The sequence below is a fragment of the Myotis davidii genome, unplaced genomic scaffold (genome assembly GCF_000327345.1).
Source record: "Myotis davidii unplaced genomic scaffold, ASM32734v1 scaffold223, whole genome shotgun sequence".
In the NCBI taxonomy this organism is placed as follows: Eukaryota; Metazoa; Chordata; class Mammalia; order Chiroptera; family Vespertilionidae; genus Myotis; species Myotis davidii.
Genome location: NW_006294609.1, coordinates 349,552 through 364,268, shown reverse-complemented (window position 1 = coordinate 364,268; position 14,717 = coordinate 349,552). Strand labels below are relative to the sequence as shown.

General features: G+C 59.5%; 2 protein-coding genes across 5 annotated transcripts in view; one reads left to right on the top strand and one right to left on the bottom strand.

Annotated features, from left to right (window-relative positions):
• The first annotated feature begins 2,178 nt into the window (after positions 1-2,178).
• On the top strand, positions 2,179-10,179 carry COMT (catechol-O-methyltransferase). The gene is made up of 5 exons (XM_006768827.2): positions 2,179-2,383; positions 4,637-4,916; positions 5,760-5,953; positions 6,298-6,429; positions 9,864-10,179. The coding sequence occupies exons 2-5, from the start codon at positions 4,637-4,639 to the stop codon at positions 10,062-10,064; spliced, it is 807 nt and encodes a 268-aa protein (XP_006768890.1). The 5' UTR covers positions 2,179-2,383; the 3' UTR covers positions 10,065-10,179.
• A 1,973-nt stretch (positions 10,180-12,152) lies between these two features.
• The window catches only part of ARVCF (armadillo repeat gene deleted in velocardiofacial syndrome), a 38,341-nt gene continuing 35,776 nt past the window's right edge, over positions 12,153-14,717 (bottom strand). For 2 of the 4 annotated variants that reach the window (XM_015567292.1, XM_015567294.1), the window contains exons 13-18: positions 14,575-14,695; positions 14,382-14,472; positions 13,961-14,014; positions 13,517-13,602; positions 12,814-12,933; positions 12,154-12,395 (exon numbers count right to left, since the gene is read on the bottom strand). In XM_015567292.1, coding sequence (XP_015422778.1) covers positions 12,826-12,933; positions 13,517-13,602; positions 13,961-14,014; positions 14,382-14,472; positions 14,575-14,695 — 460 coding nt within the window. In that variant the 3' untranslated portion in view covers positions 12,154-12,395; positions 12,814-12,825. Of the gene's footprint in view, positions 12,396-12,813; positions 12,934-13,516; positions 13,603-13,960; positions 14,015-14,381; positions 14,473-14,574; positions 14,696-14,717 lie in introns of all 4 variants that reach the window. The other 2 variants (XM_015567291.1, XM_015567293.1) reach the window with 2 other exon arrangements.

The window sequence follows — 14,717 nt, the reverse complement described above, 5'->3', positions numbered from 1 at the left end:
GACGGACACTTGGGTTGTTTCTGTGCTCTGGCTATTGTAATGCTGAGCTGTCTCCCGGGAGCAGACTGCCCTCACCCTCAGCTCTTTCCAAGGGCAGAGCAGCAGGCACTCAGGTCCCAAGATCCAAAACAAGAGGAGCTCCCGTGTTTAATTTCCCCACAAAGGACTCACAGGGCAAAATCCCAGGTCAGAACATCTGCAAGCTCTGGATGGCTTCCCCTGTGGTGTCTGTGAGATTTTATTTTTAACTAGAGGCCCGATGCACGAAATTCGTGCAAGAGTAGGCCTCCTTGCCCCTGGCTGCCGGCACCAGCTTCCCTCTGGCACCTGGGACCTCGGCTTCCCTCGAAGTCCAGGCTTCGTCCAGAAGGAAGTCCGGTCTAATTAGCATATTACACTTTTATTATTATAGAAGATGGCATGACTCTGTTTCACACTTCCGCCCTTTTGTTCTGCAAAGCTCGGGTGGACCCGGACTGTTCTCTCCCAGGGCTGGGTGGGTGTGGCCTCGTCCAGCGCTGCTGGGCAACGCAGAGCAGGAAGGTTTAGAAACAGGGTGGCCCTACAATCAGGGAAGGCTACTGGGGTTTAGAAGGGGAGGTGCCCATTGGGAGGCACTGTGGCTGGTGGCCGGGGGCAACGAGTCCCTCTAGAGTTGCTGGAGGACCAGATGAGGTGGGCATGAAGCCTGTTCCCCTAGGCGCTGCATGGGGGAGGGGGATAGTACCTCAAGTGTCTCCCTGAGCCCCATGCCCCTGGCCCAAGGGGACCCTGGAAGAGCCAGTGGGAGGTGGGCATGACGGGCGATGAGGAAGCATGACAGCCCCTGCACAGCGGGGCCACTTCTGCCCCGTTTAGAGCTGCCCTGCCTGTCAGGCATGCCACCTGCTCCTTACAGGAAAGGGGAGGGGCTCCTCTCTGCACCCTTCTGCGGAGTTATGGACAGACAGACCTGGAGATAGAGATTTAAAAGCCAGATTCTTACACAATTCGAGTATTTAGGGGATTGAAATGTATAGTTTATGATCCCAGAGTTTGCCAAGTAATTCACTATTTAAGCAGAATATTCCTTCTTAATTCAGATATTTATTTCTAACATTTCCTAGGGTTTTTTAAATACAGAGAATAAAACAAAATGGCCCAGCATCTCACCACCCAAACACACTAGTCATAACAGTAACAAGAAATAAAGCAGCACAGGGGTGGCTGGGAAATACTAAGCACGCAGACAGGAGCTCGGCGAACAGTCCTGGGCATTCAGGTGGCGCAGGCCCCGCCATTGTTTCCTGTCCTCTGAGCCCTAGAAGGGAGACACTGTCCTTACCCACCACGCCCTCTCCCTCTGTGATCCCCTCACCTGCACGGTGTGCCCTGTCCCATGGGGGCCCGGGAACTTCCACAGAAACCAGCCTGATTCACAGGCTGTCAGGCTGTGAGGCCCAGGGTCACCCCACTCTGCTGCCAAGACCTGCTCCTGTTTCCCGTGTCCGCTCGGGGCTCCTGGCCTCCTCCTGTGAGCTTCGTATTTGCTGCCTTAGCTCATCTTTTTCTCCCTGGTTGGTAGGTGCTCTTTGTAACTCGCCCTTGGTCTTATATGTCACTTCTAAATTGAGAATCGCTCTCCTGGGAAATAGGCCTTGAGCAGAGTGGTTCATTCATTTCTCCTGCTTTCCATAGGGCACGGGTGCACGTGCCCTCATAACCCGGCGGGCCAGCGAGGACCAGAGGGACTGTCCCTTCTCTCCTGGGCTGTCTCTGCCTCTCTGAGGCCTTCCATGCTCTTTCCCCCGAGGAGGGAGGGTAGAGAGCAAGACTGGCTTCCAGGGTGGGCCCAGATAGCTGGACCCTGGCCATGTTCAAGTTACAGTTTCCATTGGTGATTATCTCAAGGCAAAAGAGCTCCCCAGCCCTGGCCGGTTTGGCTCAGTGGATAGAGCGTCAGCCTGCGGACTGAAGGGTCCCGGGTTCGATTCCAGTCAAGGGCACGTGCCCAGGTTGCGTGCCGATCCCCAGTGGGGGTTGTGCTGGGAAATCTGCCCTGAAGGTCGGGGTGGTGCTGGGAGCAGGGGTGTGAAGCGAGGATTCCGGCCCATTGGTTGCGCAGACTTGGACCTGCTGAGCACGTGTCCGCTCAGCCTTGTGTAAATAGGCCACGTGGCCTGAGAGAACCTAGAGACCTGGTGTCCACGCCGCCCCGGGCAGAGTCTCGGCTGTCACGTTCATTCTCCGCTGTCCCGCAGCCCCCTCTTCCTCGTGGTCCAGGGCGTTGGGACTTGGAGCCGTCAGCTGTTCTTGAGGGGGCCTCCCCTCCCAGACCCTCAGCCTGCCTGCTCGCCAGGGTGTGCCTTTCCGAGTGAAAGCCAGGATTCCAAGGGCCTTTCCTGTGAGTGACCAGCCCCCCCGTGGAAGCTTCCCATAATCCTCTTTCTTTGGTCCTTTAACATGGTGAGGTCTCCAGCCTGAAATCCAAGCACACACCCTGAACACTTTGAGATCTCGGCGCTAACCCAGCCTTGCCCTGTCTCCAGGGGCCCTGGCCCAGCTCCATGTGGCTGGCTCCTGACCTACTTGCCTGAGGGGTGGCAAGCCAGGGCAGGCCATCAGGCACTTGTAGCAGCGGATACAACTGGCACCTCTCACTTACACTGGGGTGCCGGTGGCAGGCCTGGCCTTCCTTGTCCAGAGATAGCCTCGAGCCCTGGCCTGTGTGGCTCAGTTGGTTGGGCGTCCCATGCACCAAAAGGTTGCCAGTTTGATTCCTGGTCAGGCCACATGCCTGGGTGGCTGGCTCAGTCCCCCGGCAGGAGACATGCAGGAGGCAGCCTATTGATGTTTCGCTCTCACATCGATGTTTCTCTCTCTCTCTTTACCTTTCTCTTCAGAAAAAAATCTTCAGAAGGAAAAAAAAAAAAAAAGGAAATAGACTCGCTCCCTGTGCCTGGCCTGAGGACTGCCTATGTCCTTATTTTGAAACTCAGAGAACTACATGAGATCCCAGACTATTCTGTGTGGGCACCCACGTGGGCTGAACATAGAACAGGACTCCCCTGTACCAGCTGTGCCCCCCTTAGGTCCCAGGCTGTCTGGGAACGTGCCCAAAGAGGGGGACTGTGACCAGTAGGCCCCCAGGCAGGACTGTCAGACACACACCTGGCAGTCTGCCTGAGGATTCGGCCTTAGCTGGAAGCTCTTAGCAGGGGGATTGGGCCTCTGCTCCCCGGGCACTGGGGCACTTGGTTGACCTCTTGAACCTTGAGCCCCCATCAGCACAAGGGGGACAATGGTAGGGTTGTAGGTGGGCAGTGGGGAGGCAGGAACGGCAGCCGGTGTTAGACTGGTGGGGTCAGACCAAACCTGGGTTCAGCAACCTCAGTACTTGGGTTCTGGCTAGGAAAGAATTCAGAGCAAGACCCCAACTGTAAGAGAACATTTGTTTGGCCGAAACCGGTTTGGCTCAGTGGATAGAGCGTCGGCCTGCGGACTGAAAGGTCCCAGGTTCGATTCCGGTCAAGGGCATGTGCCTGGGTTGCGGGCACATCCCCAGTAGGAGATGTGCAAGAGGCAGCTGATCGATGTTTCTCTCTCATCGATGTTTCTAACTCTCTATCTCTCTCCCTTCCTCTCTGTAAAAAATCAATAAAATATATATTTAAAAAAAAAAGAGAGAGAACATTTGTTTGGCAAATCACAGGGGGAGAAGTCATTCCTAGAAGAAATGGGCTTGAGAAGCGAGTTATGGAGATAAAGGAAGGGCCCCTGGAGCTTGGGAATGAGGAGCTAACGGGAAAGTGCCTGGGGCAGGGAGGTGGGGAGAAGGAGGGAACAGGCTTGCTCCTGGGAGGGAGAGCTCACTGTGTCCTCCATCCTAAGGGTTTTAAGGGCTGCAATTTTAGGGGAGACCCCAGGAGAAGATCTTAAGACAGTGGTTCTCAACCTTGGCTGGGAATCTTTTTAAAATCCTGATTTCTGGGCCTCATCCTCCAGAAATTCTGTTTCTTTGTTCTGGGGTGGGGCCACAACATTAGTATAACAAAGAAACAGAATTTCCAGAGCATGAGGCCCAGAAACCAGGATTTTAAAAAGATTCCCAGGTGATTCTAATGTGCAGCCGAGGCTGAGAACCACTGTCTTAATAGAATATTCAGTAGCTTTCCAGGGTGTCCACTCAGTGTTCTCCACTGATGGATTGGCCGGCACCAGGGTAAGGGGTCATTATTCCCTGCAGCTGGTCCTCAGGTCAGCCATGGCTGGTTCCTGTTGCTTCTCTGGGCCTGGAGCTGAAATACAACCGAGGCCTAGATGTTAGCTCTAGGGAGGAAAGGTCAGGGGGTCCAAACCTCATGACCAGGGTCTGCTAGGGGAGAAAAGGTCACCCTGGGGGCGAGGGCCCACCCTACAATTGATTGTCCCTTGCTCTGCTCATGTCTTACTGCCTACAGCAGTAGCACCAACAAAGCGAGGAGAAAGTGGGAGAGCCAGGAGGGCGGGTCTGCACGAACTTGGGGGGACTTGAGCCCCCAGCTGGCTTCAGGACTGCCTGGCCAGCCACAAAGCACTGAAGCTGGCCACCTCCCCCTTGACTCTCTCCTCCTTCTTTCTCCTCCCCCCCCCCCCCCCCACCCCTGCCCTGTGTCAGATGCTGGAGACTCCACCCCTGCTGGTGGTGGCCTTCTTACTGTGCCTGTCACTGCTGGGGCTGCTGTTCTTCCTGCGACGCCGTGGCTGGCTCCTCATCTTCTGGACCGAGTTCATCTTGCAGCCCATCTACAACCTGCTCATGGGTGACAGCAAGGAGCAGCGCATCCTGCGACACGTGCTGCAGCATGCCGTGGCCGGGGACCCGCAGAGCGTGCTGGAGGCCATCGACACCTACTGCTCGCAGAAGGAGTGGGCCATGAACGTGGGCGACAAGAAAGGTGGGTGGCCTGGCCAGCAGGTAGTGAATACAGGAAGGGGGCCCCCAGGCCAGGCAGCACAGCCCATACAGGAGGGGACTACTATCGCCCCATTTCTGCGTGTTGGGGTGGGTGCTCATCTGGAGCCCTGGGGGGTCCGAGCCACCTGTCCAGCCGGGGGTCAAGGCTGTGCAGAGACCCTAACGCCCACATCACCGTCCCCGTGGGGAGGGAGGGACATTCGATAAACCACTCAGGAGGCCACTGTGTGGGGTCCCCTCCTGGCCACAGACCAACAGCCAGTATTAGAGGGGACAGCAGTGGCTCCATGCAGGCCTTGTACTCACACACCTTCCCTCAGAGCCCGGCTGGTGCAGGGTGGGCAATGGGTTCCTGGGTGTCCCTGCCAGGCATGAGGGTGCACAGAGCTCCTTAGACTCTGCCCAGCCCAGGCACTGGCTGCCTCCTGACCTTTGACTCCAGGGTGGGGCACAGGAGTGTGCTGTGTTGCATGCCCTGAAGTCCAGCCCTGAGGACAAACGTGACAGCTACTGTCTGGCTCCAGGGAGCTAGGAAGGCCCTGAGCGAGGCCCCTGGGGATCGGGTGGGGAGGTTTCCACAGAGGGCAGCTCTGGGTTAGGGCCAGTACAGTCAGCCAGGGAACATGGAAAGAGAAGGGCCAGTGTGTGGAAAGGCAGAGGCCCAAGGTATCATGGGAGCTTGGGGGGGTCTGTACGGTGGGATGGGGCCTTGGGAGAGGGCTGGGGCCAGGCATTGGGAGAGGCTGTCGCTTAGTCAGAAGGAAACGACCAGGACTGGGAGTGGGTTTCTCCTGCCTGCACTCACCCCTGTCCACCCCTGAAGGCCTGATCGTGGACGCAGTGGTGCGGGAGCAGCGCCCCTCCGTGTTGCTGGAGCTGGGGGCTTACTGTGGCTACTCAGCCGTTCGGATGGGCCGCCTGCTGGCACCCGGCGCCCGCCTGCTCACCATCGAGCTCAATCCTGACTACGCTGCCATCACCCAGCAGATGCTGGACTTCGCGGGCCTGCAGGACCGGGTGTGACACCTCCCCCGGTGACAGATGTGGACACTGACAGGCCAGGTGTGGGTGGATGGGAGGGGGAGGCCTGGGGCCTGCCCCGCATGGTTCCAGACCACACTTATCCCGCTGCAGCCAGGCCTCAGGGCCTCCTGGGCCAGGTTTCACGGGCCTCCAGCAGCTCCGTGAGGGCTCCTTACTGCCCATTCCTCAGGGCAGGAAACCTCCGCAGAGGGAGGGGCAGAGTGGAGACTTGTGTCCCCAGAACCGCAGAGAAACTGTCGGTGGGCTTGCTTGGGCGTCCAGGTGGGGCGGGCTCTTTGACCCCCGTGGGCACAGGCACTGATGGGGCGCTGTTGCAGGTAACCGTGATCGTGGGGGCATCCCATGACATCATCCCCCAGCTGAAGAAGAAATATGACGTGGACACGCTGGACATGGTCTTCCTGGACCACTGGAAGGACCGGTACCTGCCGGACACGCTCCTCCTGGAGGTGAGCTGTGCCGCCACCTGGTCGGGATGCGCTGGCTGCCGGCACAGGCTGCCCGGCCGGTGGGCCTCAGCCTCTGAGGAGCCAAGTACTCCAGCGAAGCCCTGCCAAGGAGGGGTCTGGGGGCCACAGGTGGCTCCTACTGGCCGCCGAGGGTCAGGGAGCTCAGAGGACTGCAGGAGGCCTGGGGCAGGACGGAGACCAGGAAAGGGTTCTGGCAGCCTGTGCCAGGGCAGCAGGTGGGGAGCTCATGGACCAGATGGTCTGATCCAAAGGGCACAGGGCAGAGGAGGCAGGAGGGAAGCAGCCTGGCGGCCGTGCTGGCTCTCCCAGCTGGACGGTGCTGGTCAGGGAACTCAGCGTCTCCTGCCCTTCTTCCTGGGGCTCCTTGCTTTGCACCCCCCATGCCTCCACTGCCAGACTGTCCCAGCCCTCAGTGCCACACAAAGTGGTGACCAGTGGTTGCCTGGTCAGGGGTCTGGAGCTTGGGGCCTGTAATGAGTTGACACGTGGCATTTAATATCCGTGCCCACTGCGTTGGCCCTCCTGGTTGGTCAAGAGGACTCTTAGAAGCACGCTATCCCACCCCAGCTCCCTGCCCGAGGGCCAGCCTGGCGCTGTCCCATGTTATCTGTCCCGTGCTCATCCACCTCGGCTCCCCCACGGGGTGGACACTCTGCCCAGGGCAGGGGCTGGGAGCACAGGAGCCACGGCTGAAGACTGGGCAGCAACTGGAACCCAGTGGTTCCGGTGGGTGTGAAAGGGCTTTGAGTGTTCCAGGTGTGGGCTGACTTGGGGCAGAGGGCCAGAGCTGTGTGCGGAGGGCCTCACATGCCACATGGGCGGGGGCACAAGAGCTCCTAGCACATGAGGGTGAGGTTAGTGTCCAGGAAAGATCCCTGTTGGGCGTGTAGAGCGTGGGGAGGTGCAGATGTCCGAACCTCAGGGAGGCAGGGAGTGCTGGTGGTGGGAAGGGAGGGGACCCTGGACTAGAAGTTGGACGGGTCCTGTGTTGGCTAAGACATGCGGACAATGCGGAGATGACAAGGAGACGTGGGGTGGGGGGAGGGCAGCGGAGGGGAGCATGCCTGAGCCTGGGGAGGTCCACCAGGCAGAGGGGCGAGAGCCTGGAAACGAGGTATTAAGGGCAGAAACCAGGTGGCCAGCCCAGCGGGGCCTGTGTCACAGGGCGTGGGGAGGATTTCAGCAGCCTGAATGTGGTGATAAATACAGGGGCCTGCATTTACCGAAGAGCAGCAAATACTGCCGTTCAGTAACTAGGAGACTGATAGTTTCTCAGTGCTCCTTGTTCAAGGCTGGTAATTCTCTCAAAAGAGAAGGCACGAATGGGACCAGCTGTACTTTTCCAGCTTGTCTGCCGCCCCACACCTGTGGCTCTGCAGGCCCCTGGCTGGTGCGGGGCAGGGCCAGCTGCCCCTCCCCTCTGCTGGGAATAAGGGGCCCGGGGGGAGGGGGGGGTGTCTGTTCAAAGTTGGAGGCCACTTTGAGGAGGCCTCAGCCACTTGGCACCTGGGTGTCTCCACGGAGCCGCTTGAGGTGTCCTCCAACGTGGCAGCTGGCTTCCCCCAAAGCCAGAGGTGAGAGAGCAAGAGACAGACAGACAGACAGAAGGAGGGGGCCGAGTGTGACCTAGTCTGCGAAGCCACGCCCTGTGGCTCCTGCCTTCTCTTTGTTAGAAGCCAGTCCCTGAGCCCGGCCCACATCCACCCCTAGAAGGTCTGTGACCTGTGGACACAGTTACAATCACCTCACACCTGGCACCCTGTGCTCACACCACTTCCTCCCAGGCAGCTGGCACAACCGGCTTGCTCAGCCTCTGAGCTTCTGGCCAGAAGTCTCCAGAGGTCTGTGTCCTGTAGGAGGCTGGTGTCTGGGAAGAGGCAGGGCAGGTACCGTGTCTTCCCCCTCATGGCCAGCTTCCTCGGGGATGGATGGGCCCCAGCAACCTCCACCGGTGGTCCAGTTTCCTCCCTTCCGCTCCTTCTCCCGGGGAACTGGGTGGTTTTCAGTGCCAGTGGTGCCCTGAGTCCTTCAGCGGGACCCTTCGAGGCTGGAGCCCCTGCTCCCAGCTCACTTTGTGCACTTCCTGCCCGCCCTGAGCTGCCCTTCTGGGGCCTGGGCCGGGGCACCTCCCCCCGGGGTGCTCTTTTTTCGGTCTTTTTAGGCAATGTTGCTAAAAGTTCTGTTCCATCTCTTTTTTAAGAGAAAACACTCTATGATTCATAATGATACATTCTGTTCAAATCCTGTCTCGTGGGTTGCCCCAGCCTCGTGACCTCACACTTGCGTGTTTTCCAGAGCTCTGGCTGGAGGGCCCTTGGCTTCCCCCACAGCCCACAGGCTGGAGGGAACCGCAGCCACCACCAGGAGGGCTGGGACCCCAGTAAGGGGTCCTAGGGCACAGCCCTGGAGGGGTGCAGAGTTAGTCCGATTTTCAGTCACTTGGAGATGCCCCACGTGTGTGGTCCTATGGGCAGTTTCAGACACACCTGGGGTCACTTGTTTTCCGTGTTTGGATTGCTTTTGTGTGTTTTTTTAAACTGTTATGATTATGTAAAAAAGTTCTGTGCTTCCAAAGTCAAATCCAGGAGACAAGGCAACCCTTACCCTAGTCCACCTGTCCCCCACGGTAAACATTCCCCCTTTAGGCTTCCCATTCTATTGTTCCCTGTGATCGAAGCAGCCCCTCCCTCAGCTCAGAGGGCTGTGAGTGCTGGAGGACCTAGGCTGTGTCCAGCTGCTCCTCCTTCCTTCTGCAGGGCCAGGCCCAGCATGCCAGCTGGCTGCCCAGGGCCCGGTGGCTGATGGAATGGGGCATGTCGAATGCTGGGGCTTGGGGATGTCCAAAGCGAATCCCTGAGGGGCAGGCTTGTGGGTGGGGAGATGTGCCTCTCCCCTGCCCCCCTAGCACTGCAGGGTCATCCTGGTGAGGCCAGCTTGCACCTCCGGGGACCACCCCAAGAGCCACACACAGAGGCACCAGGCATTTTTCCCACCTGGAGAAGCTGCATTTTCTTGGCTCTGGGTGATGAGGGACCCACTGGCTTTAGCACTGTGACCCGAATCCCCACCCCATCATCACCTCCAGTCATCTTGCTAGCATTTAGTGAGCCCCTGTTGTGTACTGCACACAGTTCTAGGGGCCAAGGATGCAGGCGTGAACGGAGGAAAAGACCCTCAGAGCTGATGTGCTAGAGGTGGGACCTACACTCAGCACAGCCCTTTCGTGCAGGGGACATGCTGGGGAGGAGGGCTACAGAGGGACTCTGTGACCCTAGGAGGTGAGGGGGCTCACCTAGGGGTCAGGCCAGCATATGGAGCCTCCACCCAGTCAGGGGCACCTGTCCTGCTGGTTTGGAGCAAACCTGATGGGCACCCCTGACCTTCACCCCCTCCAACTGTCTTGCCCCCTGCAGGAGTGCGGCCTGTTACGCAAGGGGACGGTGTTGCTGGCTGACAACGTCATCTACCCAGGAGCGCCGGAGTTTCTGGCGCACGTGCGTGGGAGCAGCCGCTTTGACTGCACACACTTCTCCTCCTTCCTGGAGTACTCCCAGGCCGTGGATGGCCTGGAGAAGGCCGTCTACATGGGCCCGGACAGCCCCGCACGGCCTTGACCGCCTCCCCTGCTCTGGGGCACTCGCCAAGCCTGGTCAGGAAGGTCACGATGGGTATGCTGCCGCCAACCCTGCTTCTGCAGCTCTGGGGTCTGTCAGTGCCACACACTGGAGGCCTGCGAGGCCACGGCCAGCCACACTGGCCCCTCTGCACATGGCTCCAGGCCGTCACACACCAACCCACCCCAGAGCAACCCGCTCCCCATGCACAGTCCCTGCCATCAGTCTGGAAAGTTATCTGTGAATACCAAGTCAGGGTTAGGTGGTGCCATGGCTCACTCACCCCACCAGCATGCCAGTAGGGTTTCTCACACGGACAGGCCCTGACCCAGCAAAGGGGAAAGTGGGGAACATCTGGAAACTTGGGCTGTGCACTCACCAGGCGGCAGCCATGCCTCAGTGCTGGCACTGTGACCAACAACACGTCGCACCGCTGATTCCTCGTTTTCTCTTCTCCTTTTTAAGAAGGAAATGCAACTTCACTAAAACGGGCCAATTTTTAACAATTTTATATATTGATATCATGACTAAAAGATACTAAAATGGTAATTAAAGATCTAACTATTTCGATATAAGAGGTCAACTTTGTTCTTTTTCAACCAGTGCGCTGCTCTTTCCTTCCCCTGGCGCCCTCCGTGGTGGCACCAAACACACAGCGCTCCCCTTGACTGGATGCCAATGTTGCCCATGCGCCCAGGGCTCCCAGCACTGCTCCTCCGGTGGCCAGGCCAGGAGCCTGTCACAGCCCCACCTGGACAGCTGCAGGCTGGGCTCAGCCCCCAGCTGGAGGCCGTGTCACCTGGGAAACCAGACAGGGCAGCTGGCCACCCTTCATCTCTGGCCAAGCAGGTGTTGGGGAATGGAGGCCTCAGCCTGCAGCAGAGCCAGGCATGGCCTCCAGCACCTGGTCCCTCGGGGCCCCCGGTGGCACTAAGTGGAGGCACCTCCCCAGGCCCACTCAGCCTTGTGTATGGAAGAGACAACAGGCTGAGACCAGGCCGCACAGCTGGTGAGCAATGAGGTAGAGTTGATCTGTAGCCACTAAACCCACAGCTGCCTCCAGCCCTGGCCCTGTCCCTCCAATCCCAACCCCGCAGACGGCTTGGACCTCTGGTCAACTCAGGGGAGCATCCCATCCTGGATGAGCCCCTCTGCCCAGGACACCACGCTGGGGCTCAGGGCCCAGCCAACCACCAGGAGCAAGCCCACCCCTCTCTGTATGTAGCAAGGGGACCGCAGCGAGTCTGGGAGAATGTGTGTGGGAACCACCCAGGGGCCTGAGAGCTGAGATCCCTCTGGACACCAGGGGCCACCCACACACACACACACACAAACTCCCCACCTCGCAAACAGGAGCAATCAGCTTGTGGCGAGAGATCTGAGCCATGAAAGAAGTTCCTTGGTCGCTTTTTTTAATTTTTAAATTTTCTTACAAAAATTTACGTGTTTACCAATACAGTCTTATTTTGGTTTTGTTTTAAATGCTTTTTGTCAGTGTTTTTCTTCTGTTTTGAAGTCACAAACAGCAGGCACTGAACAGCAGTCCCCCACTGCTGCGGAGGGTCAGTCCGGGCGGGGTCAGGCCCCAGCCTCTGGCAGACAGAGCGCAGAGGCTGCACCGAGGCCAGTGTACCTAGGGAGGCTCCCACTGCACTGGGGTTCCACGCATCCAAGGGCAGGGTGGGGGCTAGAACAGCCTGACCCCCATCTCGCTGTCTCCAATCCTCTCTGTGGGGTCAGTCCCCCTAGAGCAGCCCAGTGGCTGGTCTGGGGCGGGGGGCAGGAGTGGAAACCCAGGGGATCCCTTCCACCCTTCAGAGTCAAACTCCTGAGCCCCCCTCTCTGCCCAGCTGCCTGTTCCCAGGGCCAGCTGCCCAGTTCTTCTGGGGCAACTACACTCTCCTATTCTTCCGACCCCAAAGCAAAGCCAGGCCCCCTCTCCTGCTGCCTCCCGGGACCCTTCCCTGCAGCCCCCAGCCTTCTCTCGCACTTGCACACAGCACCATGCACACAGCACCATGCACACAGCACCATGCACACAGCACCACGCACACAGCACCATGCACACAGCACCACGCACACAGCACCATGCACACAGCACCACGCACGCCAGTAAACAGCTAACTCTGCCCAGGGAGTTAGGAGGGAGGGAGCGAGGGGGTGGGAAGGGAGGCGTGTCCAGAAAGTCCAGCCTTGGATCCCGCGCAGAGGCACTGCCGACCCCTGCCGCCAGGGGGCTCCGAGCTCCGAGGCTGGGTCTGTGCAGGCTGGCCCTGGAGTTCCCTTCTTCCCATGATCAGATGCCTAAGAATGAAAAGCTGGGCCCAGGCCCTGAGGAGGGAGAGGGAAAGGCTGAGCAGGGTGGCAGGGTGGCAGGGTGTCAGGGGAGGGCTGCCTCCTCAGACTGGGCAGATGGAGGTGTACACAAAGGCAGCTGCTGTGGGACGACCCTGAGGGTCTCGCCACCAGGGCCAATCCCAACATGCTGTTCTTCAGAGGCCATGCACTTGGGGTGTTTCAAGGTGTAGGGGGGGCCATCCCTGCTCTGGTCCCATCTCCTCAGGGCCCTGACTTGGCTGTCCTTCCCTAAGATGGGCATTCAGGCGGCTGGGCTAGAGGTGGTGGAGCGGGGAGGGGTCCCACCAGGGAGCGCGCAGGGGGGACAGAGCATGCGGCCAGCAGAGATGCAAAAAGCCCCCACCCAGAGAACGGGAAACAGCTGGACAAACAACCAGAGGAGAGAACGTACCAGGCATGCAAGCTAGACCCAGGAGTCAACGGGCTGAGGCTTAGCGTCCCCCACAGCGTCCACCAGCCTGACCGCGGGCCTGCTGGGCCCCGGAGGAGGAGCCTTCCTGCTGGGGTCAGGCTGCAGCAGATGGGCGAGGGCAGGAGGGTGTTAGAGGCAGAACACAGTAGGTTAGTCAGAGCTGACTCTGGGCGCTGGTCTGGTCCGAGGGGCAGGGCCCATGCTGGTGCACAGGAGGGGAGGCCCGATGGGGTGGGGAGCCAGGCTAATGTGGCTCACACAGGTGCAGAGTGACGAGTGGATGCACGAGGCCTGTGCCCAAAGCCAGGGGATTGGCAAAGAGCAGGGGGCAGGTGCTGCCCTGGAAGTGGGAACACGATGGGCCCTTGCCCCCACACACACATGCAGAGTAGGGGGTAGACATACTTGCTCAGACTCCTGGGGTCCTGTGCACTGTGCCAGGCCGTGCCCCCTGTCATGTGCCCCCTCCCTGAGTGTGAGCTTCGAACCAGCTGCACCCACAGACTGACTCTGATGTGAGGTTCCCAAGGTGGAGGAGCCACTCCCTGGGCCCAATCTCCCAGCCAGGCTGCCCTACAGGTGAGCCCCACCCCAGGTGGATGCCAGGCCCCAGCTCGCCTGAGCCCCTCTCCAGGAACCACTACTCATGCTGCCTCCCTGGGCCTCTGCCACAGCCACTCACTTTCAACGGTTCCTTCTCAGAGGTCTCCCCTGCGGGGGCACTGCCTCGAGCCCTCCACTCTCTCTGGTCCATCGTGGAGTATCCATCTGTGGGGGCACAAGGGGGATCCTGAGGGGCAGGCCCCACGGAGCAGATCTCCCTCTGGCTGGGACAGGGTGCATCTGGAGAGGGCACCAGCTTCCCTGCCCCAGCACCGCCCTGGAGGCCTAGGACAGGTCTTCCCATAGCTCCTCCTCCCGGCTCTCACCACCCCCTGCCTCAACCGCTCAGGCCTTGCAGAGGCTCATTGCTTCCCCTTGGCAGCTCAGGACCCCCACCCCCACTCCCGCCCCCGCGCGCATGCATACACACACACACACACACACACACACACACAGCATAACCACCTGGCCCACGCCCCCTCCTCCCCACACAGGAAGCACGCAGCACTGCCCCTGCACTCACCTGGGCCAAGGGCCTCCATGGGGATCACATCCCGGCTGCCTGGCTTCTCACCATCTAAAAGGCACAAGCAAGGGGCTGGCTGGCTGCAAGCAGCAGTGGGGGGGCCAGGGCAGATACATCCATGGCAGGGCTGGTCTCAGAGACCCTGGGTACCCTTCATCACTAACATCTTTGCACCCTTTTGCTGGGTCACTGCCCATTGCCAACCTCTTCCCACAGCTTGGCACCAGCATGAATACCGTGGTGGAGAGGATGTAAAAGGCTGCAAACAGGGAAAGGGGCCACCCTGAGGCCATTTTCCTGTAAGACAGCCCACCTCCCTCCTCCACGCCTCACCAGCCTTGTCACCATCAATGCACCGTGTAGAGAGGCTACTCCACCTCAGGGATGGGTTCCCACACCCCAACCCGCCCATCCTCACCCAGGCTCTTGTCCACCAGCGGCAGTGTGCTGTCATCAAACCCTCCGGGACTCAGTGCTCCCTTGGGCCCCTTGGCATTAGCAGCAGCTGACTGGAGGGGAGAGAGCAAAACAGACAGGGGTGGGGGTCAGGGGCACTCCAGCCAGGGACCCAGCCTGGCAATGTGAGAAAGGAAAGGCTGTGCAGGCTGCACCTGGAAGCGTGCCTTGGTCCAGCCATCCCTCTGCAGGGCTCCACGCAGCTCCTTGTAGCTCCACACCGTCTGCAGCACGTGGGACGCAGCCTTCGCCTCGCGCACCGATTGGCTGTGGCCGGGCCCAGGACGGGGTCAATGTC

Excerpts from the sequence above, each read along its gene's own strand:
- COMT (XM_006768827.2), top strand. The coding sequence starts at position 4,637 with ATGCTGGAGACTCCACCCCTGCTGGTGGTGGCCTTCTTACTGTGCCTG. Across the intron at positions 5,954-6,297 it reads TCGCGGGCCTGCAGGACCGG|GTAACCGTGATCGTGGGGGC; the intron begins GTGTGACACCTC and ends GCGCTGTTGCAG. Across the intron at positions 6,430-9,863 it reads CGGACACGCTCCTCCTGGAG|GAGTGCGGCCTGTTACGCAA; the intron begins GTGAGCTGTGCC and ends TGCCCCCTGCAG.